A 26,486-nucleotide genomic window follows, 5' to 3' on the forward strand; every position below is an offset into this window, starting at 1 on the left:
TGCCTTCCTAGCGGGTGTAGCGAGGGGCTGCGCCACATAAAATGTCACAGCCTCCTGTTTCTAGCTGAGGGTCGTTACCTGCCTCCACTAGTTTCGGGGACCGGTCTCCCCCTTTGGCCTGACCCCTCCACGCAGGTGGATTCGGGCGTGTGGTGGCGACTCGCCCGTGCGCACCCCTGGGATCCCTTCGTTCCTCGTTCCTGGAGCCTTCTCCGCTCCTCTTCCTTCCTTCTCCCTTTTCCAGGCCTGGGCCTCTGTTACTAGGCCCGCCTCCAGAGCAGAGGTCATGCAGAGCCCTTGCTCCCTGCCACTTCTGCTCAGACTTCTCTGCACTGAACTAAGATGGTGCCCACCTTTTATACTCCCTTCTCAATGCACCCAGGAACTGCTTCCTCCCTGCTCCTGCACTACAGGGTTCCCCTTCCTCAGTGTTCCCTCCCCCCACTCCAGCCAGGGACAGGGACTGTTGTGCCCATCTCAGGGGCATATTGGTCGCCCTGCCCCACGGCAATGTGGTGTAATGCATGCAGGTGTCTGGTCCTGATCCACACTACATCCTTACCTGAGAGTGAGATATCACACCTCTGGGTGAGGTGCAATACCTCTGTAGCAACCGAGTCCTCAGGGTGCTACAGTTCCATTTATCTTCAGCCTAGGTGACGTATTGCGATACAGGGCCGTGATTTTGGCTATAAAAGGGTCCCCTAGACCCCTACCCCAAGCTTTTTAAGAGAATCATATATGGCGTGCCAGGAGACTCTATGGAATGCTTTCTCAGCATCCAACGAGAGTATCTAATTACAAATTTTTAACTGCATCTAGCCCAGGAAATACTTTGTGCCTAGTAGCAGTGTCTGCTAGTCAGCGGATTATCCCGGCTGTTAAGCAAGCTACACCACCTGTAGTTTGGACACTTAATTTTTTCAAAGGAAATGCTTCGGGACCACGGGATACTCAGTGAAGAACATCAGGAGGCACCCCAAGGCATAGGGGCTGGGACTGGCAGTAGGATGCCTTGCGGTGGACAGCCGAGCTCGATCCTTATAAAGCTTTTTAACTGCAGCAGCTTTAGTGGACGCTACTGGAGCTGGAATTACGCGGCTGCTGGCATGAGACTTGCCCTCCAATAGATCCTTGTAAATGGATTTAAAGTGTATTCATTCAAATTAGAGAGACAATTTAAATTAAAAAGCTTAGAGCTGCCTCCACCACAGGGGGTCTCGCTCGACCCACCAGCGGACAGGCACCAGTATTGGGAGAGGGGGGGCTGGCCGTCAGGGTTCACCGCGGCTCTGGCACAAACCCGGCGACGCGGAGGTGGCACGGGCAGGAGCAGACTGAACGTGTCGGCTTCTCACTTTTTGGATTTTAGAAGGGCTTGACTTGCCTGTATCTTTGTCTCACCCTCCTTTTACTCCTCCACCTCTTTTCTTTTCGCATGACTATATGTACTTGTCACTTTTCCATGTGTTAGTTGTGTCTTCTGAGCAGTTTGTCAGCTTTTGGACACCTTTGAAGGTGTTTTCTATGTGTTTCTATGTGTTTTTGTTTGCCTGCCATTGGTTTTAACGGTGTTTGAAGGTGTTCGACGAACCGAACCGAACTCGAACACTACGGGGGTGGCTCAACACTACTTCCAAGTAACCTAATGTTTCTGGTACAGCTTACTTAACCAACACATATCTACCATCTAGAACCTTACCTCCTCCTGCTTTCCTGCAATGTCTAACACTGGTAATGACCCTTTCATTTACAATAATCTCTGGAGGCAGATTCTCATGTAGATCGGTGTCCGGCCCATATCCCGAACAGTTCATTTACATATAAGAAAAACATGGATTTTTCTGGAATAAGATATTGGATCACAGATATCAAGGTATCATTTTATTCAGCTTCCTCTGACTGTAGACAGCTTAGGAGGGTTGATCCTTTGATCCTACTGACAGATTACTTTTTAAATGTAGATTTAAAGTGGTCACTTAGCATTTGATTAATTCCCCTGGTCCCCAAAGGAGACATCTGAGCCAGGGTCTCATCCTTTAATTATTACTGAAATGGTTGACTCTGAATTAGCCTGCATTTACCCATTCCCGGGAAGGAAGGGTCACTACCTGCCTTTCAAAGTAAACTTACATTGAAAAGTCAGCCAGGGATTATGTATCTCAGCTGACTATTCTTATATGGATTCGAGCCGGCTTCTCCCTTCTCCTCTCCCTATGACTGGCAGGTCTCTCCCTATGTACTCACATAGGAAGAACCTGTTGGTCAAATGGAGCTGGGCAGGGAATATCTGTCTAGCACTTACCTCGAACTAGTCAGCCGAGATTTGGTCCCCATCCATTTTTTCACAGTATGTTTACTCTTAAATGCTGCAATGTTTCCGAATAAAATAAACGCTGTTGTAATCGTGCAGCCATTAGTTCTATACTTTGCTTTGTATCCTTTGATCTGATCATCTCCTTTGCACATTTCTTTGCTTTGTATACTAAAGCGGTGCAAATCTCCCTCTCTTACAGACCTATGTACCCACATATGGTCAGATGCTGGCGTTCCACTCCCTTCTTTCTGTCCCTTCCTGGTTTACGAAAACAGTGGGGTGTAGATGGAAGAGATTCAGACTGCACAGATTTTGTTTCTTGTCTGTTCCCCTTACATATAGAAATACATAACAGCTATAAACATAGTGGTAGAATTTTTTTTTTCAATGAAGATTTAGCAATGTTTCTTTATTTTGCTTTTTTCGATGCTTTGCAGCAATAAAATAGTTTCTAAGTTGAATATGAAGCAGGCTTTGGAAAGGTTTGGATGTATTACAATCTATCAGTCCCAACCAATTTGTTACAAATAACTTGGTGTTCATCTGAAAACTAGATTGACACTTTGCTGACAGCTAAGAAATTAAAAAACATCTTGGCAGCAGTCACGTTGTGTCATTCCCCATCTCATGCTGGGTTAGTGAGAGTTTTAAAACACTAGTATTAAATTATGTCCAAAATATGAAAGGCTAGCCACACTCTTATTTCAGTAAATGCCATCTATAGTCGGTGTAACTTGTGCACTACTTGAGTGCAAAATGGTTTTATTAGGTCAGGAACATGTACAAGATAGAAAGTATTGTAAAGTGTGGAGGAGCCTTGGAGCTACTGTTTGTTCTTCTCTAATGGAAAAGCATTCTTTACACAGTTCTGCTTTATTAAGTGACAAATTGGAATGCATGGGCTGCAGCAGCCCCAATGTATATGTTTAGCCAACAAGACTTAAAATGATTATCCTTTCCTGTTTTACTTTCCATAACAGATGCACGCTGTGTGACAGGGGGATTAATCTAAACTCTAGCACCAGTAAATGTGTTTAATGTATTCTCTCTCGTTTTCAAAACCACGCAAGGCTGATTTGTCTTGCAGAGAAGGAGTTAAATGCTCTCACTTTTCAATTACCTGGACATGTTTCCCTATCGCTGCTCTTTGTCTGTGCCTTTATTTAGTTTGATGTTCCGTCCTTAAACAGTCACTCTTTACATTGCACAGATAACCTCAAATCGGTTTGTCCACGTTTTACAAATTAGCGGGGGACCTCCATCATTGTGCTCCGCACAATAGTTTACAGTGTGATGTCTCTTCTGCTTTGTTTCTTTGTAACCAGCAATCTAACACCGCTCGCTTGGCACAGAAACCAAAACAGAAGTATCTGAATAACTACGTTTCGTGCTCATAAAGGAATTGCTTTTTGTAGGCTGCAAGAGTCAAGCGAGATCGTATTGGCTTCAAAACACGGCCACTGCTGACTTACATGAAAGTTGTACTTCGATATACAGATTCAACTTTGTCTGAACAGTTTGATATATTGACAGTAGCAGCTGAAACCAAGACCCAGAGAGTGGTAAATGCCAAGCGAGTGATGAATCCTTTACAGTGTATTTCCCTTTTTGAGAAATACATATGTTGCAGATTTTTTTCCACAGAGTTCATAGTAGGATAGTATCTGTTGTGCCCCATATAAATGCAGACAGATTCCTGGTCTTTTTCCTTTTTGGCAGCACACAGATATGGAAAACGCATGGAGGAATTTCTACAACAGTACTGAGCTGTGTAGCTATGAATCCAGCACTGAGATAAGGTAGTTAGAATCTGCACAGTCTGTTCTCTGCTTCTCACATTGCTCCTCTCTCCACTGCTACACCTCTCCATAGACTTCAATATGCTTTGCAATTTAAGACCCCTAGAACAGTGACATATTATCTTGAGTTGGATGGATTTGAGACTTTTTTTCATTTTTCAGAGTGAATTACAGGTTTAGGAAGCAGGGTGGGGATGGAAGAAATGGCTCATAAGTGGAGGAACAAGTAGAATGATCTAATTCTCTGATAAGAAATATTCCAAAAATTTTGCTTGTACTAATATTTCACAAGAAATATCACTTTGATGCATGCTTTCTTTGTAGTGCGCCACACTTGTGTTATTCCTTTTAGAAATGTATGAATAAATTGACACCAGGGCATTACCATTCCTTTTGTCACCACACAATCTGACTAGGCAGTCTGGGGAGAAACGGCTCAGTTGACAGGTGGAATGGTAACAGTCAGTTGTCGATTGATTCGCACATTTTTAACACAGGAACTGCACATTGCAAAGTTCTGAGCACATATGCTACAGATTTTATGGTGTTCAAAAGCATTTACACAAAGTAAAAAAGCCTGGAGAATTCAGAAATCACGCCTAAAGACTAAATGCATATTTGCAACCTTATTCAGTCTTCCAAGAGGAAAAAAAAATGAAGTGTATTTTGTGAGTACATAGCCATATATGTAGCCAGACTCTGCAGTCTTTTGCTGCATTTTTCAACTGCCCTCACCCCAACTATCTATGTTAACAAGAAATAGCGCCTCACCTAGATGTAACCCCCGCAGCACCATTTTTTATGCAAATGTGACGAAATGTGCATACAGCTGTTAGTTTTCTTTTCATCAAACATGGCAGAATCTGTGACAGCCGCTCCTTACAGAGACTGTGAACACATCCTTAACGAGCGGACTGTCAACAAGTCTCAGAGTAGAAATATTAACCATTTTTTATAAAAGAAAACCCGTCAGTCATTTAATGCTGCCAGAGCAACATTAGCATTAAATCTGACAGGCTCCCTCGCTGCAGAAACCTATGTTTCATTTTGAGATGCGGAAGCATTTCAGAAAAAGCATAGCCTGAAGCACACCATGCAGGAGAAGAGGAGTCTGCTAGGTGTCCCCCCCAGGTTTCTCCTGGCCTGACTTGGCATGATCAACCAGGCCCTCCCTTTTTGCAGAGTGAGAGACCAGTCAATCAAGCTGGGTGGGCAGGAGGAAACTGGAGGACCTCCTCTGCAGATTCCTGACCCCGTGCCCAGGTTCCTCTACCTGTTCCTTAATTGTTTATCAAGCTCGCTACAATGTTTCAGACTAAAATATAGCATTCTGTAATGAGGGGACCCTTCAGACTGTCATGTCACCTGTGGTTCAGACAGCATTAAAAGGTATTCCTAGCATATCTGTAGACATAACATCCCAATGTGGAGGTCAACGGGGCTGGAACTTTGAGGACCTATAGGTTCCCTTTAAGACATTTAAAAGTGACAATAAATGGAACAATAAACTGCAATACCTGCAGGGCAGACTGGTAAATCATTTTGCTAATTGCTAAAATCTGAATGATGTGCACCTTGAGGAAATAGACGTTGCCTTGCAGATAATGGCAGTCTTTTCTCATTTGTTTAGATGATTATTTGGTTTGATGGTGCATGATGTTACCAAAGTCTGTGTCCATCCACGGGCATTGTCCCTATGTGCCATCGGTCCTTCATGCCAGATCTGCTAAGATATTCTACCAATAGAGTAGATGCTCGTATTTTATGTATCTGCTGTATTATTGGACCAACTTATCTTTTAATTTCCATAGAGGAGTGTAGTAATGTGTTTAGGAAAGAGAGGATGAATTTAGAACAGGAACAGGATGGGTTGAGAAAATGAAAGATATCCCTACACATCAGATAAATGACTTCCGCATTGAATGATTTCAGCGGGATTAGCTGACCGTCACATGTGTAACAAATTCCTCTCATGTCTCTTCCTCTGTCTGCAGGGGACGAAAGATCATGCATGTTGGTTTTTAACATGACCAATCCTAGCATAACATAATCCACTCTTATTCTCCTCTGCCCATTGAAAAAAAAATCATAGAAGAATCAAGTCAGGAGAAATAATGTTTGACTAATGTAATTTCTCATGAATGTATTCAAATGTATGGCTAGCTATACTCAGGGTCGTGAGTTTTACATTTGATCAATGTAATGAATCCGTCACAAACGGATTTTTGCTGCAAAACTTATTAGTTACTGTGGAAAACTACTCCTTTTGTTTGCAGCAGTTTTAATAAACTTTCCTGACTTTGTTCAGGACTTCATATTCTCTTATTATAGAAGCCCTCCCATATTTATATATATATTTTTTATTAAATGTGTGTGTATGTGTATGGTGTGTAGTGTGAGTGTATTAATATTCTCAACTACCTCTGCTTTCTCCAGTACCTAGTGCCATTCTGCTCCTCTGCTCAGTGACGTCACCTCTCTGCAGACTCTCTGGGTGACCCGGAAGGGGCTTTTACAATGCAAGTCTATGGCACATCAGCACAAGACTCCATATGCTTTCATTGTACAAGAGATTTCCGGCTCACATAGAGTGTAGGGTGACCCAAAGAGTCTGAAGAGCGGTGATGTCACTTAGAAGATCAGAGGAACAGCGCTGGATTCCAGAGAGAGCGGTGGTACACGAGTACATTAATACAATCCTACTACATTATATGCACACATTAAATTGAAAAACATATATATTCATGGGAGTGCTTCTTTAATTGCCAGGAGAAGCCAAGCCGTTGCAAACAAAAAATCTCCATTTCCGTTAATCCTTTTTTTATTTGATAATGTTGCCTATAGGTCTGTAAATATTTTATACAGCAGTTTACTAAATTAGACTTTCAATGTGGATTGGTTACGTAGTTTATTCACAGAGCATTACAACTGCAAGAAAGGTGTTTATGACCTATAGTGTGTATTATGGCCGGAGGTAGCTGCTTTGTAAGTAAGTAGGAGCCGTGCAGATAGCCTGTTATGTGTCTGAACGTCTAATCTGACTCCTTTATTGCCTCAAGCCCATGTTACAGCTACTTCATTAGTTACTTATGTTTAAAAAGTAACACAATTTCTAGTTGCGACCATCCACATACATATGTTAAATGGTAATTTGCTGCTGGTTTACACTGGTTTTACACGCTGATGTATAATTCCTTCAAGGTATGTTTTCTCTAATAGAGTAGCAAAGCAGACTTTATTCACAGGAATATGTCACTGATTTACCCAGGCATCTTAATGACACTTGACCGGTTCACGGCAGAAAGCCTTTAGAGGTTTCCTTCCTTGCAAGGTTTGTAAGTACACAGCGCGAGGTGCCAATAGCTGTGTACACCGATAGTTAGTGGTGTCTCTTAATTCCTGCTGAGACCTGGACAGCATGGACCACAGGTGAGAAACACAAAGTTCTCATGTAGAGCAGATGCAGAACAAAATGTTTCCATAGGAGAAAGCTTCACAGCATAATTGTATATTGTAAATGGTCCTCTTACTATGTATTGCTGGATTTTTCCTCTGTCCATAAGCAAGTTATTTGACTAATGACTATACTGTTTTAGTACCTTGTTGATGACTGTGTTGCAATCTGTCAAAGGAGTGATCAAAAAAAAAGTGTAACGATGATGAGTTTTTACAGTATTTGCATACTACATTCCATGCAATAAATCAGGACTTTTGTTATTCATTTATGGTGTTAAATGATTTCTATAATATTTTATGGAATATGTGCTTATTTTGTTGCATTGTGGGAAAGTTAGTCTACTAGATGGTGATGGGGAAATTTGTGGCTAATACCTATTTCCCTACATTTAATTATATACGATTTTTAAACCAAGGATTGCTCCGGATGCAAATGGCAAATATAATGTGCAATACACGTAATATATAATTGTACAATGTACCCATTGACCATTGACTTCTGTAAAAATGCACGGTGCAGAAACTAAAATATTGTGTATTCTTAAACAGAATGCTAGAAATATAGAAAATTCACATACTCGATTATATAAGAAACGCTTTGGCATAACACTGCTTTTCAGGGCCTAAAGAAATTTAGGCCCTGAACCTTGATGGGCTCTAATATGTGGTCGACTTTGCTTCATTTGCCTTTTACATCCCAGGTGGCAAATTTTGAGGATAATGGCTTCTACAATAAATAACACAGTAAAGCATAAGCCCTTCATTCACTATTCTACCAATGTCTCATTCAAAGAGTAAAGCTGGCCATGCACATTAGACTCGCTCGCGTGTGTCTGTGTGTGTGTGTGTGTGTGTGTATATATATATATATATATATATTTTTTTTTTTTTTTATATATATGAAGAGAGAGAGATGTGTGTGTGTATATATATATATGTGTGTGTGTATCTTACTACATAAAGAGCTTAATGTTGAGGTGAGTGAGAAAAACATCAACTGATGTTGGAGTGATGATTGTTGTTGTAGATGACGATGAAAGGAAACATTTTTCTATTGAATTTTTAAACAGCTTAACCCCATCAGGCATGCCAAGTCATTGCCTTAGACATAAGGTGGGCAGCATCATTATGTTGTGGAGAAATTTGAGTACAAAATGAGGACTCTGTGATGGTACACGATTAGTTGTAACATCATTGAATAGAAATGTTCTTGAGGCAGAGAGTTTAACAGGATCAGCTGAAGGTGATCAGGCATACAGAGAGATTTCTACGTGATTTGCCCTGGACAATTCACTTTTTGAATTGGAGACAGTCTCTATAATCTTTTAAATTTTATTTTTGTTTTCCGTAATGCCATTTACTAATTTATTAGTAATGACAACTTTGTTGTTTATCGTGTAAAAAGGCTGAAAGTAGATAGACGGTAATTTGAGTTCGTTTTTATTATGTGATACACCAACGAAAATCTGTTCTAGGTCAGCTTAGGGTTTATTTAATATACACACAAATTGTCAAAGGCAAAAAAAAGGGATCCCTAATAAAGACCTAATCATAAAACATAACTTTTATTATAATTTATAGATATAACAATGGGATGCATATACTTTAAAAACACTTAGTACTAGATATAGATGAACCTTCAGCGAGGGCCTTCATACTCCCTAATCAATCGTACTAAAGTGCTTGTGCTTGTGTTTGGTTAATTATTTTCCTCTATTATAATTCCCAGGAACTATACACTGAGATTCTGCTAATGCTAAATACCCTTTTATTGTATGAAAAGAGAGTATACTATCCTATACTATAGCCTCTTTCCCCTGATGACTCCGCATGGTGAAACATGTTGGGGAGGCTAATAGTTGCTATTTTTAATTAGCATGGTCTATATGGTGAACACAGCAATTTGAAAGTGAAAGATGTGCTTGTATATGAACCTAAAGAAAAGCCATACTGTACTGTAGCTCTGCCGACCTCACATCCAAATATCAGTTGCCTGCAGATTTGTCGTATTTAGTCTCAAAACTCCTCTAAAAATCCCTCCACAAGCGTCGCATCAAGCTACTTGGTAAGTCATTTGTAACATTTCCTTGATTTACTTGTTTTCCCACTAATAATACTAGTAATAATACCGTGAGAAATTTTATTAGGAAAATATTTTAATGAAATGGCTTGTGTGAATTCGGTCTACCTGATGACTACCCCTTTATATCCTGTAAGGAAGTGTTCTGCATGTGCAAGGTATTAAATGTGATCTCTTGAAACATAGAAGTTGCATTGTTTTGACTCTCCAAGATGTTTGTTGGGTCATTCTGATGCAATTATCTCATGTCTTTGATTGGAGAGAAACAACAGTTGAAAAATAGTTTTTTTTCCTTGGTTCACTCCAAAAAAGGATTTGCTTTAGTTTCCTACAGTAACAATCACTTTGTGTTTCCCAAAATGTATAGTTTATATTATACTGATTGTACAAAGTAACAAAAAATAGCATGAGGGGTTGCCCCTTATTGTGAGTGTAAGTCAGCCATCTTTTCATAATTACCTCATTAGCTTTACTTTTATCATTATTTTATATTCTATTTTATAATAAATGTTTCCATTCAGTTCCAGAGCATTTCAGGTCAGGACATCATAATTATAAGTCAAGAGCATTCATTTATGCAGATAATTAGTGCCCTACTGCCTACATATAAATGAGATTCAAGGAATGAAACTCGTCCCCATGGATGAAATGTGTCAAGCACTCGGTATAATTGTATGAAGTGTTAGGTGGCTACTATAAGCGCAAGCAGAGAAATAAAGTCTGTACATTGTAGAGACTGTTACAAAGGTATAAATAGCTTAAGGTGGTCCAGCTTTGGGATATTGATGACTTATTGGTGGGGACCTGGCACTTTTCACTCCTACCGAGCAGCTGTTTTGGACTCCAGAGCTCTCCATATGTAAGCAGTGAGTGCTGCCAGAACGGGCTATAGCTGATAATTGCCACTGTGCTCAGTTGGCACCAGGGCTGAAAACTTCTGATCTGTGGGACTGTTGACCCTCACTGATTTGATATTGATGACATCCGAAGGGGCCCATACACAATAGATGGCTTTCAGTTGAATGATAGTTTGGCTAGCAGATGTCTCGCAACTCCTCCATGCCCCAGAGATCATCCGCTGCTGACTGTTCCTGTGTTCTCTACGAGAGGGCTGCTGCCAGAAACCTCTGGCAGCTTATCTTGCTGAGAACAAAAAGATCAGCAGTCTGAAATCAGACATGCGAGATACTGATCTCTACCAACATAATCTGTTGAAGGAGAGTCAGAAAGCCTCCATACACGGTACACTGATATCGGCGAGTTCAGCTGATGTTAGTGTTACGTGTATGGGGGCTTTAGGCCACGTTCACATGTTCAGTATTTGGTCAGTTTTTCACATCAGTATTTGTAAGCCAAAACCAGGAGTAGGTGATAAATCCAGAAGTGGTGACTTGTTTCTATTATACTTTTCCTCTGATTGTTCTACTCCTGGTTTTGGCTTACAAATACTGAGAGGAAAAACTGACCAAATAGTGATAGTTTGACTGTAGCTTTAAAGTGACTGTCAGGACGGAATGACTATTCCAACAAAGTACAGGTGCTCGGTGCATCATGGCGGGGCCAATCATTTCTATACACCTTCCTACCTGCTTGGTTTTCATTTATCTCCTCCCTTCTCTGCCCCTGTGAAGCCAGAGCTGTCAATCAAAGAAGAGAAGGGTGGAGATTGAGGGAACACAAGCAGGTGGGAAGGTGTATGTAAATGTTTGGCCTCACTGTGAAGCCCCGAGCAGCAGAATTTAGTTTGAATGTCATTCTGTGCTGACAGTCCCTTTAAGGGTTGGACCAGAACATTTATGGTATGTAAATAGTTGTTTTTGCCTTGAACCGCTATTGTAGCTTTGTCCATTCACTTCTTTTTACAACCATTATGACCCTTAGTTTCTATTGAACATTATTTTTTTTTCTTTTTAGCACCTTATAGTACAACCTCAATTCCAAAAAGAATGTGTTGCCGCCATCAATTTATAAGTGAAATAACTTTTTTCAAATGAAATAGAACACAGATCAGAAGGTGAAAGACAATTTTCTGTCTTCTGTTGTGAATAAAACATGGCTATAAAAGATATACAAGTCATTGCATTCTTGTTTTCTTTACATTTTACACAATGTCCCAACTTTTTTTTATTTAATTGGTGTTGTAAATTAAACATTTTGGGGTCTTATTGACCTATGGCCTGTGTCTGTGTTCTGACACTATAATATAAAATAATTGTTGGTAAGTGTTGTATATACATGACTACTGGTAGATATCAGTACAGTCTGATCTGTGACTGAAGTAGCGCGGTATTGGTTGTGTTACATAGCCGGTACCCAACAGTACCTGATGCGATCGGAGCTGGCTCTGAGCTCATCCGATTAACTGTTTAAATGCCTCTTTACAGTGTGACAGTGACATTTAAAAGTCTTCAAGATGGTGACCAACACTTCAAAGGTGAATGGTACCCCCTCCCTGATCGGTTGCCATGGCAGCCAAGTGGCCTGCTAAAGGCCCCCATGTCTGCCATGTGAAATCTCTTATGCATAATATATCTTATGCATGACTTTTTAAAAATAAATAGAAAAACATACATTGAAAAAAAAAAAGATTTTAGCGAATATATAAAAATTTAAGTTACAGCCAATATAAATAGTGAAGTAAAAAAAAACAACAACAAATATTCAAGATATTGCCCAAGCAAATAAAATATAAAAAACACTTATTCTTTACAGTGAAAGCTGAATCAGGAAAAACAAAAAAAATCCAGAATTGGCATTTTTCAGTTGCTGCAAAAATGCAATGGAAAACAATCAGAACATCTAATGTAGCCCAAAATGGTATAAAAAAATTATGCATGACACGCAAAAAGCAAACCATCATACAGGTCCATTAAAATGGTTATAAGTTTCAGAAAATGGTGACACAATTTTTATTTTGCACATTTCAGATTTTTTTTTTCTTTCTTACACCAATTGAATAAAAGAAGCAAACAACTTATTATGATTGGTATAGTTATCATCCACATCTGAAGAATAGTGTTGAGCGATACCTTCCGATATCAGGAAATATCGTATCGGATTGGATCGGGCCGATACCCAAAAAGTATCGGATATCGCCGATTCCGATACCGGAAACCAATGCAAGTCAATGGGACACAAATATCGGAATGAAAATAAACCCTTTCTTTCCTTGTAGGTTAATTCTACATGAAGTAAAACAACTAAGAATAATGTAGAATGACATGAAAAGCCGGCAATTCATCAGTGTATACACCGGTACCCGACAATTTACAACAGAAAGAATAGAGCATCACACATAGATTAGATAGATAGAAACATGTCAGTCACATATATATGAAGTACAGTGACAGTGTTGCTTACTGTACTTGTCATTTAGTGTAAAGGATTTATTTAAAAAAATAATAGTGTTTTCATGCACCGTCTCTTTAAGAAAGCCGGCCGGCAATTCAGCATCTGTACCCGACAATTTATAACAGAAAGAATAGAGAATCACACATAGATTAGATAGATAGAAACATGTCAGTCACATATATATGAAGTACAGTGACAGTGTTGATTACTGTACTTGTCATTTAGTGTTAAAATAAAGGATTTATTTAAAAAAAAATTGGCGTGGGGTTCCCCTTAATTTTAGGCTCTAGCGGAGGTTAAGCAGACAGCTGGGGCAAATGTTTGAAGCCTGGGAAGGGGGTAATACCCACGGAGCTTCCCAGGCTACTAATATCAGCCCCCAGCTGAATACCTAGCCTTTACTAGCTATTAAAATGGGGGAACCCCCCAAAAAAAATAACGTGGGGTCCCCCCTAATTTAATAGCTAGCACAGGCTAGGCAGACAGCTGGGGGCTGATATTAATAGCCCAGGAAGGGTGCCATGAATATTGGCCCCCTCCCAGGCTAGAAACACCAGCCGTCAGCCGCCCCAGAAATGGCGCATCTATAGGATGCGCCAATTCTGGCACTTAGCCTCGCTCTTCCACGCTGCCCTGGTGCGGTGGCAGGGGGTAATAGGGTTGGGGTTGATGTCAGCTTATAATGCCAGCTGACATCAAGCCCAGGTTAGTAATGGAGAGGCGTCTATAAGACACCCCCATTACTAACCCCATAGTCAAAGTTAAAAGAAAACACAAACACCCAGAATAAAGTCCTTTAATTGAAATAAAGACACAATTCTTTATTGTTCTAAATTAAACCATACTTACCATCACGCCCATTCCAGCTGAAGCCAACGATCTCCTGCAATAAAAGTAAAATAATAAAGCAACCTCATCCTTACCTTTCCATGGTTCCCAGGACAGCTTCAGCTCTGCTACATCGAGATGACAGGCTGGACCGCAGCAGAACGCTGCCATCCAGCCTGTCATCCCGCAGACACTGAGAAGCGCAGGCATGCTTGCGCTCCTCAGTGTCTCTCTGTGACGTCATCCAGATGAGCCGAGTTCATGTCCAATGAACTCAGCTCACCTCATGCACGTCACTGACAGCGTGGGAAAATTCTCTTGCACTCAGCGCTTCAGCGTGAGAATTCTCCCACGCTGTCAGTGACATACATGAGGTGAGGTCATGTCCAATGAACTCAGCTCACCTCATGCACGTCACTGACAGCGTGGGAAAATTCTCACGCTGAAGTGCTGAGTGCAGGAGAATTTTCCCACGCTGTCAGTGACGTGCATGAGGTGAGCTGAGTTCATTGGACATGACCTCGGCTCATCTGGATGCCGTCACAGCCAGACACTGAGGAGTGGAAGTATGCCTGCGCTTCTCAGTGTCTGCGGGATGACAGGATGGATGGCAGCGTTCTGCTGCGGTCCAGCCTGTCATCTCGATGTAGCAGAGCTGAAGCTGTCGTGGGAGCCATGGAAAGGTAAGGATGATGTTGCTTTATTATTTTACTTTTATTGCAGGAGATCGTTGGCTTCAGCTGGAATGGGCGTGATGGTAAGTATGGTTTAATTTAGAACAATAAAGAATTGTGTGTTTATTTCAATTAAAGGACTTTTTTCTGGGTGTTGTGTTTTTTTAAATACTTTACTAGAAATTCATGGTGGTCATGTCTAATATTGGCGTGACCCCATGAATTTCGGGCTTAGGGCCAGCTGATAATGCCAAGCTGGCCTTAACCCCTTTATTACCCAGTGAGCCACCGCACCAGGGCCCTGGATGAGTTGGGTACAGCGCCAGAAGATGGCGCTTCTATGAACGCGCCATTTTCTGGGGCGGCTGCGGACTGCAATTTGCAGCGGGGGTGGCCCAGAAAGCTTGGGTCTCCCTGCGCTGCGGATTCCAGCCCCCAGCTGCCTAGTTGTATCTGGCTGGGCACAAAAATAGGGCGAAGCCCCACGCATTTTTTTTTTAAATTATTTCATGAAATTCATGGAATAATTAAGAAAAAAAGGGCTTCCTTATATTGTTGTATCCAACCAGGTACAAATAGGCAGCTGGTGGTTGGGGGCAGCCCATTCCTGCCTGCTGTACCTGGCTGGACACAAATATAGTGCGAAGCCCCACGTCAATTTTTTTTTAATTATTTCATGAAATAATTTTTTTAATAAAGGGCTTCCCTATATTGTTGTGTCCGGCCAGGTACAAATAGGCAGCTGGTGGTTGGGGGCAGCCTGTTCCTGCCTGCTGTACCTGGCTGGACACAAATATAGGGCGAAGCCCCACGTCAATTTTTTTTAAAATAAATCCTTTATTTTAACACTAAATGACATTTGAGGAGTTAATAAAGATGCAGTCCCTAAATTATTATTTATTTTTTAATTAATTTTTCCCAAAACTTTTGACGTGGGCTTCGCCATATTTTTGTATGCCAGCCAGGTACAGCATCCAGCTTCTATGAACGCGCCATTTTCCGGGGTGGCTGCGGACTGCAATTTTCAGCGGGGGGGGGCAGAAAGCTTGGGCCTCCCTGCGCTGCAGATTCCATCCCCCAGCTGCCTAGTTGTACCTGGCTGGACACAAAAATAGGGAGAAGCTTCACGTATTTTTTTTTTTTAATTATTTCATGAAATTCATGAAATAATTAAAAAAAATTGATGTGGGGCTTCGCCCTATATTTGTGTCCAGTCAGGTACAGCAGGCAGGAACTGGCTGCCCCAACCACCAGCTGCCTATTTGTACCTAGCCGGACGCAACAATATAGGGAAGCCCTTTTTTTCTTAATTATTCCATGAATTTCATGAAATAATTAAAAAAAAAAATACGTGGGGCTTCGCCCTATTTTTGTGTCCAGCCAGGTACAACAAGGCAGCTGGGGGCTGGAATCCGCAGCGCAGGGAGGCCCAAGCTTTCTGGGCCCCACCCGCTGCAAATTGCAGTCCGCAGCCGCCCCGGAAAATGGCGCGTTCATAGAAGCGCCATCTTCTGGCGCTGTACCCAACTCATCCAGGGCCCTGGTGCGGTGGCTCACTGGGTAATAAAGGGGTTAAGGCCAGCTTGGCATTATCAGATGGCCCTAAGCCCGAAATTCATGGGGTCACGCCAATATTAGACATGACCACCATGAATTTCTAGTAAAGTATTTAAAAAAAACACAAACACCCAGAAAAAAGTCCTTTAATTGAAATAAACACACAATTCTTTATTGTTCTAAATTAAACCATACTTACCATCACGCCCATTCCAGCTGAAGCCAACGATCTCCTGCAATAAAAGAAAAATAATAAAGCAACCTCATCCTTACCTTTCCATGGCTCCCACGACGGAGATGACAGGCTGGACCGCAGCAGAACGCTGCCATCCAGCCTGTCATCCCGCAGACACTGAGAAGCGCAGGCATTCATGGAATAATTAAGAAAAAAAGGGCTTCCCTATATTGTTGTGTCCGGCTAGGTACAAATAGGCAGCTGGTGGTTGGGGGCAGCCCGTTCCTGCCTGCTGTACCTGACTGGACACAAATATAGGGCGAAGCCCCACATAATTTTTTTTTAATTATTTCATGAATTTCCTGAAAATAATTTAAAAAAAAATTGTCGTGGGGCTTTGCACTATATTTGGGTCCAGCCAGGTACAGCAGGCAGGAACGGGCTGCCCCCAACCACCAGCTGCCTATTTGTACCTGGTTGGACACAACAATATAGGGAAGCCCTTTTTTTCTTAATTATTCCATGAATTTCATGAAATAATTAAAAAAAAAAAAACGTGGAGCTTCTCCCTATTTTTGTGTCCAGCCAGGTACAACTAGGCAGCTGGGGGATGGAATCTGCAGCGCAGGGAGGCCCAAGCTTTCTGCCCCCCGCTGAAAATTGCAGTCCGCAGCCGCCCCGGAAAATGGCGCGTTCATAGAAGCTGGATGCTGTACCTGGCTGGCATACAAAAATATGGCGAAGCCCACGTCAAAAGTTTTGGGAAAAATTAATTAAAAAATAAATAATAATTTAGGGACTGCATCTTTATTAACTCCTCAAATGTCATTTAGTGTTAAAATAATGGATTTATTTTAAAAAAAAATGGCGTGGGATCCCCCATAATTTTAGTCTCTAGCGGAGGTTAAGCAGACGGCTGGGGCAGATGTTTGAAGCCTGGGAAGGGGGTAAAACCCACGGAGCTTCCCAGGCTACTAATTTCAGCCCCCAGCTGAATACCTAGCCTTTACTAGCTATTAAAATGGGGGACCCCCCCAAAAAAAATGACGTGGGGTCCCCCCTATTTTAATAGCTAGCAAAGGCTAGGCAGACAGCTGGGGGCTGATATTAATAGCCCAGGAAGGGTGCCATGAATATTGGCCCCCTCCCAGGCTAGAAACACCAGTCGTCAGCCGCCCCAGAAATGGCGCATCCATAGGATGCGCCAACTCTGGCACTTAGCCTCGCTCTTCCACGCTGCCCTGGTGCGGTGGCAGGGGGTAATAGTGCTGGGGTTCATGTCAGCGCCAGCTGCCATGAAGCCCAGGTTAGTAATGATGGGCGTCTATAAGACACCCCCATTACTAACCTACAAAGTGTTAAAAAGAAAAAACACACTACACCCAGAAAAAAATAATTTATTTGAAATAAAACACACAATTTTATTTAATTCTTAGTTTACTAAAAATAATAGTTACCTGTCCACGTTCCTGCGCTGATCTCCCATGCACAGCTGTCACATCTGGAGATGGTGACAGCTGTGCATGGCTGCTGTAAGCTCACGCTGCCGGGAACACGTCCGCTCCCGGCAGCGGGAGCCACTGACTGAGGTCACCGGAGTGCATTCAGGCAGCGCAGCTCCGGAGACCTCCTTTACGGCACTGCTGTACCGTGGGAATTTCTCACGATACAGCAGGGCCGTAAAGGAGCTAACCGGAGCAGCGCTGCCTGAACTCCGGTGAACCCTTACGGCCCCGTCATTCTAGCGGCGGCAGCGGTTCAGAGCGGTCACATTCTATGTGGCTGCTCTGAACTGGAGATCTTCGTGGGACACTCGTGGACTGCTACGGAGGGGTAAGGATAAGGTTGTGGTTTATTTTATATTTTATTACAGGAGATCGATGGCTTCGGGGAATTAGGTGTCTTGGTGAGTATAGGTGTAGTTTTTTATTTTTTACTTTATTTTAGGTGGCGATCGGCGGGGACAGGTAATGTATGAACTAATTTCTTTTAGGTAACCACTGGCCACCAATGACATGTATTTAACATTTATTGGGGACACAGTAGGGCAATTTAAATAGCAGGATCAGTCTGATGGGAACTACTGCTCCCATCGAGCTGATCCTGCTGGCAGGAGTGGACGGGGGACAGACATAGGCCGATGGGAGTAGTAGTGTCACATCGGCCTATGTCTGCCTGCATGCACACACACCGCACACACCCGCACACATCGCACAGAAACCGCGCACACCCGCACAAACATCGCGCACACACCCCGCACACACACCCCGCACACACACTAATCATGACGGGTCTGGGAGGTGTGGCTGACCTGTGCGGCCGTGGGAAAGTTCATGTGAGTTCATGCAGTCAAGCATGAACTCACATGAACCCTCTGAGGGCAACGCGGCGACTTAAAATGAACAGCTGATCGGCATCACCTGATACCTCAGCTGTTCATTTGAAATAACCGGCGGGAAAGCGCAGCACAGAACGGGAAAGCCGGCGGTGAAGTCTTTTCACTGCCGGCTTCCCCGCCCGGGTCCTTCACTCCCCGCTCCTTGGAGCTGTGCTCCCCGCCCGGTCCTAACTTACGATCGGGATGGGAGGTGGCGAGGGGAGCGGAGGATCGGGGTGGGAGGCTGCGGGGAAGCAGTATGGGGCTGTGTCATTGTTTAAAAGCCGGCGGCTTTATACCGCCCGCCGGCTTTTAAACAATCAGGAGAATTCTCCCCCGCTGGGATGGCATTCTGATGACAGGCTGGATCGCGCTGCCATCCAACTTGTCATCCTTCACAGACACTGCAGAGCGCAGGCATTATGGGAACTTCCGATTCCGGTATCCGATATTGTAAAAGTATCGGAATTAAGTATCGGAATTCCGATACCGCGAATATCGGCCGATACCCGATATTACAGTATCGGAATGCTCAACACTACTGAAGAATCATTTTTGCCAGGTCATTTTTGCAGCACAGTAACGTGGTAAAAATAAAACCCAAGTCACACATGCAATTGCATTTGCTTAACCATTTCACAGCATTTGTTATTTTTTCCTTGTTTTTCAGTACATTATATGTTAAAATGAATGGTATAATTTAGAACTAAAAGTCGTGTTACAAGAACAGACCTATGGAAAAATATAAAAGAAAAAGTTGTGGCTCTTGGAAGGAGGGGAAAACCAAAGCACACAAAGAAAAAACTGCAGCTTTCAAGTGATTAAAGTTTTATTTTTTTGTCACTGCATTCCAGTTTTTTCTCCTACTAAAATATTCCATCCTCTCCACCAATATGCCGTAGGCTGGATCAGCCTTTCCTCATGGTACATGTAACCCTTTTGCTAATTCACCAGTTTGTCTTCTGTATTTCTTCTCAATTTGACCCTCAGCAAAGTCTCTAATACTTATGGACTTGTAGGTGAGCCAGTAATCAGCCTGTGTCACCCAACGAACAGGCAAAGTAAATGCTTTAATACAAATTATTGTCAGCACATAATTTACCATGTAAACCGGCTCTGATGTTGGGTTTAAGCACTGATGGTTATCTTGGTTATTTGCTGCTTACTACCGGATGCCATTGTAAAAATGTTATCAGTTATTCATTTTACCTATAAGATTTTTTTTTTGTATTGCTGATTTATATCTGAATTATTTGGTAGCAGTAACTATTGCAACTTTGTTTCATTGGGTTTTACTAATGATTTTTATGGTGCTATGATTTTCTTTGCATGCATTCATAGATACATAGGTTGAAAAAAGACCTAGATTCATCAAGTTCAACCTTTCTCCACTAGTTGTACATTTTGTCACTAAATTATCTATAACCCACAATATTATTTGAACTGAGGAAATCATCCAGTCTTTTTTTTTTTTTTTTAAAGTTGTTATAGTGTCGGCCATTACTGCCTCTTTTGGTCGGGCATTCCACAGTCTGACTGCTCTGACTGTAAAGAACCCTTTCCTAGTTAGCTGTCGGAATCGCCTTTCTTCCACCCGTAATGAGTGCCTGCTGGTCCTTAGTATGGTCTTTGGAAGAAATAAGTCATGTGCTAGTCCTTTGTACTCATCACACATATATTTATACATGTAAACGTGATCTCCTCTGAGGCGTCTTTTTTCTAAGCTAAACAGACTCAACTTTTCCAACCTCTCATCATATGAGAGGCCTTCCATCCCTTGTAATAATCTAGTTGCCGCCTTTGAACTGACTCTAACTTCTGAATATCCTTTTTAAAATGTGAAGCCCAAAACTGGATCCCATATTCCAGATGTTGCCTCACCAGTAATTTATAAAGACGTTAGGATCACGAGATTTGATCGCTCTTTTTATACACCCTAAAAGCCTGTTTGATTTTGCGGCTGCTGCTTGACATTGAGCACTGCTGCTCAGCTTACTTGTAACCAGAATACCCAAGTCGTTCATGATTGGGATTATTTTTACAATTGCTCAGGAGCTTGTGAATATTGTAGCTAGACCTTATTACTCCCCTCTCCAGGCATCTGTGATGATGTGCCATAACAGAAAGCTGACCAAGGTCAACCTGGCTCAAGCTAATCACTTTCAGTTTCTCATGACTCCTTTGCATCGATCATACGTACTACTGAAACGATCAGTGGAGTGAAATGTTTTTGTATTGCGCCCTTAAGTTGCACCTATGGGTCTAGTCTGCACTGCAAACTGTAACCATGGATTATTCCTTAGTCCAACATCCCCTAAAACTGTCTCTGGATTTCTCTTGGGGGTCTAGTTTTTATGTGCATCACAAGAAAATAGGGGCGCTTGGCAATTTTCCAGTTTGTTTCTCCACAAACTGATACTGGTATATTTTTTAGACAGAAAGTGGGCACTACAAAGCCTCTGATGGAGCAGAACGGCGAATAGAAATTCAGCTGTGTAAATAGCTCCATTGACATGATGTTCTGTCTTCTGGACCTTCCGTAAAAGATATTACAAATGTTAAATCATGTATGCTTATGAGAATGAGCATGAAAATGATGCAGTCAAATAATTGTACGCACAGGTTTGGGATTTACTTCTGTAATATGTGCTCTGCATGTATTGTGCGAGACCGTGTTAGCTTTACATTTGGATGTGTTATGTGGGTCTCAGAGAAGTCATATCTCGCATCTGTTTTTGTGCTACATAAAATTGTACTCCGTATAGAAGTGTACAGGCTGCAATTATAAAGCCGTTAGTATGATTTAAAATAATTAGCATTATATGGCTTTTGTATACTGAATCTGAAGTTGCTATTTCATGCCTTCTGCAAACCCATAATTCAGCCCATTCTGGGAAAAGTGACAACATTTGAGAAGTCAGATTCCTGGTCCTGGCAGTGGTGGTTGGAGTGATTAATATAAACGCATTGACTATGCATTGAGTTGTGTGTCATAAACTGCCGCTTGGCCCGCTCATCATGTTTCATTGCTAATGTTTGTCAGGGATAAATATCTTGACAGTTTGGTTTAAAGGGAAACCGTCATCCTAATTGTTCTCCCCGAACCACAGACACCATGAATCAGAGTGTGGCTGCACAATTGCAGCCAGGTATGCTTTACTCTGAAAAGTCGCAGCGTTTCAGAAAATATTTTGAAAGGCTGGCCGACTAGTCAGTCATATTCCTGGCTGGCTTCTCCATGCCCTGATCTCTTTTTTTTGACATGTCTCTCCCTATGAACTGTATATAGGGGGAGACCTGTCGTTCAACTGGAGCAGGGTGGTGAGAAGGCAGACGGGGACCTGTTTCAGATTAGTCATCCATAGCTCCTAGCCCCCCACCCGGTTTTTCATGTCTCTGATAACATTGGTTATTCCAAATTTAAAACAATGATACAATAATCGATCATATTTGTTTATTGTGTTTTCAAATTTTAGCTCATAATATCCTACTATCTTTCATGGTATGGCATAAAAAACTCCAACAACTTGGATTTGACTATTTATTTTTTTGCTGTATTCACAGTGAACAGCAATTTTAGCTTATATGGAGGGAGCGAAGGTGCTTTTACACCTAACAACCAGCAGCACTGGAACCACAGTTTACCAACTTTTTTGCTGATTGTCCGTCATTTGATGGCCTGTTTACAGAGGCAGACCACACTCCTGTGCAACCTGTAATAGGTCGCTCAGTGCGCACAGGCTGCCATTGTTCTCGGCATCACAGGTCCTGTTTACACAGGACAATACACCGCCAAGAATGATTATCTTTTGTGTTGCACAAAAGATAATTTCTCGAGCACTTTGCTGTTCCTTGAGTGATGACAGCTTGTTTACACAGCAAGATGATCGTGAAACGAACGCTTTCAGAATCATCTTACAGTGTAAAGGCATCTCAAGTTGTGTGTAGGATCACACAAGCCCACAAGATCTTTTTTTGAGTCCACTATTTACTACAGTAGCAGCAGCAGAAAATACCCCATGAGAAAGATGGTGGAGTTGATAACCTTTTATGTATTGGTGATATATTAATTATTTTTCAAAATATGATAACGTCATAGTTCTGGATGAATGAAGTTATGCCAGATTTCTATATATATTGATTTTCCGCCATCATAGTAATTTCCTTGGGTGGGTACGTGGTATCGTATTCTGACAGATGTCATATGACTTTCATTCCTAACACAATAGAGACTATGCTGCCTTTAAACAGTAGAAAAAACTATCTACCCCGCAGAGCCACTCTAGTCTAATCAAGAAAAGAAAATTATAGATGAGTATTTTTTCTGTGCAGGTCACCGGCAGACACCGTGACCGCTAAATCAGTTGTAATGCCGCTACCGGCCGCTGAACACTAGCTTGAAATGAAGGCAAAGTTAATGTCCCAGAAGTATCACAGTTGTGACCTTCTCAAGCTCCAGATGGCTCAGACACGTCTTTTATGTTTTCAGACTGTTTAAACACTTAACACGTTTTTGTGCTTCATTTCTCTCTTCTTTTTTTTGTCTCCATTTAGAATTTAACAAGTTGCTGGTGGACTCTTCAATTAACAAAAAGGCTTTCATGTCTCAAAGTGATAACAATGCATTAAGAGCTGTATCCATAGTTGAAAGCACTGAACAGCTGCAGAAAGGCCCTGCAAAAACAATGGCTACAGGTAAGAAATCAAGCGGTGTTTTGCAATTATAATATTCTATAAATGTATGTGTATAAATGTATGTGTGTATGACAACCAGAGTGCCTAGATGTGTGAAAGTTATACTATCTGTGATGTCCTGGGCTATGTCACCTTGTATAAGATCTATCTGCAATGTAACAATGTAGAATTCCTCCTAGTAGTGTCCGCATTGCCACCTTATTCCACTGTTATTATCATGCTGTAAGGAAGCATCTACCTGCACCTACTCAGTGGTGTTCCCACGAAGCAAGGATAGTACCTATAACACATAAGTCTTTCAGCATGCCACATTTCTAGTTTTGCTCACAAAATGAATGATATCAATGATGGAGGCCCACAAGTGCACAGGGTGGGTGAATAGACTTCTGTAGGTACAATGTTTAAGATCCCGAATATTGCCGTATGCCATCGTTCTGCAAGTAGCAGACAGGAATTCTTTTTCAGTTTTTTTCATGCAGAATCCACTGTATGTTCTTACAGTGCCTACAAGTAGTATTCAACCCCCTGCAGATTTAGCTGGTTTGATAAGATGCAAATAAGTTAGAGCCTTCAAACTGCAAACGAGAGTAGGTTTTATGAACAGAAGCATAAATCTTACAAACCAAAAAGTTATGTTGCTCAGTTGAATTTTATTAAATTTTAAACATAAAAGTGTGGGTCAATTATTATACAACCCCTATGTTTAATATTTTGTGGAATAACCCTTGTTTGCAATTACAGCTAATAATCGTCTTTTATAAAACCTGATCAGGCCGGCACAAGTCTGTGGAGTTATCTTGGCCCACTCCTCCATGCAGATCTTCTCCAAGTTATCTAGGTTCTTTGGGTGTCTCATGTGGACTTTATTCTTGAGCTCCTTCCACAAGTTTTCAATTGGGTTAAGGTCAGGAGACTGACTAGGCCACTCCAACACCTTGACTTTTTCACTCTTGAACCAGCCCTTGGTTTTCTTGGCTGTGTGCTTTGGGTCGTTGTCTTGTTGAAAGATGAAATTACGACCCATCTTAAGATCCTTGATGGAGGAGCGGAGGTTCTTGGCCAAAATCTCCAGGTAGGCCGTGCTATCCATCTTCCCATGGATGCGGACCAGATGGCCAGGCCCCTTGGCTGAGAAACAGCCCCACAGCATGATGCTACCACCACCATGCTTGACTGTAGGGATGGTATTCTTGGGGTCGTATGCAGTGCCATCCAGTCTCCAAACGTCACGTGTGTGGTTGGCACCAAAGATCTCGATCTTGGTCTCATCAGACCATAGAACCTTGAACCAGTCTGTCTCAGAGTCCTCCAAGTGATCATGAGCAAACTGTAGACGAGCCTTGACATGACGCTTTGAAAGTAAAGGTACCATACAGGCTCGTCTGGAACGGAGACCATTGCGGTGGAGTACGTTACTTATGGTATTGACTGAAACCAATGTCCCCACTGCCATGAGATCTTCCCGGAGCTCCTTCCTTGTTGTCCTTGGGTTAGCCTTGACTCTTCGGACAAGCCTGGCCTCGGCACGGGAGGACACTTTCAAAGGCTGTCCAGGCCGTGGAAGGCTAACAGTAGTTCCATAAGCCTTCCACTTACGGATGATGCTCCCAACAGTGGAGACAGGTAGGCCCAACTCCTTGGAAAGGGTTTTGTACCCCTTGCCAGCCTTGTGACCCTCCACTATCTTGTCTCTGATGGCCTTGGAATGCTCCTTTGTCTTTCCCATGTTGACCATGTCTGAGTGCTATTCACAAGTTTGGGGAGGGTCTTAAATAGCCAGAAAAGGCTGGCAAAAGAGATCTTTAATCCACACATGTGAAGCTCATTATTCTTGGTGCCTGAACTACTTCTTAATACTTTAGGGGGACCAAACAGAATTCTTGTGGTTTGAGGGGTTGAATAATAAATGACACTCTGAATTAACTTTTCACGTTTTAAAAAAAAAAGAAAAAAAAAAAAACAAAAACAAAATTTGCTGCAGTGCATTTCCCACTTCCAGGCTGATCTACAGTACAAATGTCACAATGCCAAGTTAATTCCGCATGTGTCAACCAGCTAAATCTGCAGGGGGTTGAATACTACTTGTAGGCACTGTATGTGGCAATATATATCTAGCTTTATATGTTAGGAGAAATGCTCATCATATGTTCCAAACATTTACATAGAGTCCCAATCAACCAGCAGAAGCCAAGAGATTGTCTTTATGGTCTCTGTTTGGCTTTTATCTGTAAGTATAATTGTTTTTCTTTTCAAAATTATTTTTTAAATATTATATAAAGTAGTACACTAATATTTCACAATCCACTTTGGGGCTTCAAAAAAAATAAACTTCAGAAAGGCTAAGTTTCATTGGCTAAGGGATGATCTTAAAAATAAATTGTGTAAAAATAAATAAATAAATAAAAAAAAATAAAATAAATAAATAAAATTGAAAAAGGGAGACTCTTTGCCAAAGAAAGCTACAGTAATCCCTAAATATTCTTTAACTGCATAAACTGTAAGACTCAAAAATTATAGTGTTGAGCTCCTCAAAAATAATCTGGGTGAAATGTTGGAAGAGGATGAGGGACAGGCGGCCAGTCTGTTAAATTTTGTCGTCTTTACCGTATCTACACAATAAAATCTCATGACATTCTCTATTAAAAGTCACCTGCTTAACTCAGCAGAAAGTACAGCCCCACCTTGAATACTGCAGTAGTTAAGTTCAGTAACAGACAGACATTATTTCTAATATTCAAGGATCGGGTCTGTGCCGCATGACTGGCACAGAGTAAAGAGTCAAAAATTGAGCCTGGAAATTATAGGCCTGTATAATTAACCTCTATTTTGGCAAAATCTTTGAGGGTTTTCTTAGAGATGCTATCATGGAATAGCTCAATAAAAAATACCCTCAGAACCCAGGATCAGCATAGGTTTATGAGGCATTGGTCCTGTCAAACTAATCTGATCAGCTTCTATGAGGAGGTATTTTTAGACTGGATAGGATAAAATCATAGGTGTTTTTAATCTAGACTAAGAAGTTTGATACATTGTTACGTAAACTTTTGGTGCATGAATGAGAAGATTGGAACATATGTGTTATTGCGTTAACAACTAACTCGGTAATAAGAAACAGATTGGTTATTAATGGAACACACTGTGATTAGGTCACAGTTTTCAGTGGGGTACCATAGGGGG

The 26,486-nt window shown here is 41.7% G+C and overlaps 1 protein-coding gene across 2 annotated transcripts in view; it reads left to right on the plus strand.

Annotated features, from left to right (window-relative positions):
• The window catches only part of ENOX1 (ecto-NOX disulfide-thiol exchanger 1), a 691,503-nt gene that overhangs the window by 426,783 nt on the left and 238,234 nt on the right, over positions 1-26,486 (plus strand). For both annotated transcript variants that reach the window (XM_073663900.1, XM_073663901.1), the window contains one exon: positions 23,169-23,309. In XM_073663900.1, coding sequence (XP_073520001.1) covers positions 23,216-23,309 — 94 coding nt within the window. In that variant the 5' untranslated portion in view covers positions 23,169-23,215. The remainder of the gene's footprint in view (positions 1-23,168; positions 23,310-26,486) is intronic.

The sequence above is a fragment of the Phyllobates terribilis genome, unplaced genomic scaffold, assembly GCF_046119375.1.
Source record: "Phyllobates terribilis strain yellow unplaced genomic scaffold, ASM4611937v1 Scaffold_2__4_contigs__length_985480577, whole genome shotgun sequence".
Classification (NCBI taxonomy): Eukaryota; Metazoa; Chordata; class Amphibia; order Anura; family Dendrobatidae; genus Phyllobates; species Phyllobates terribilis.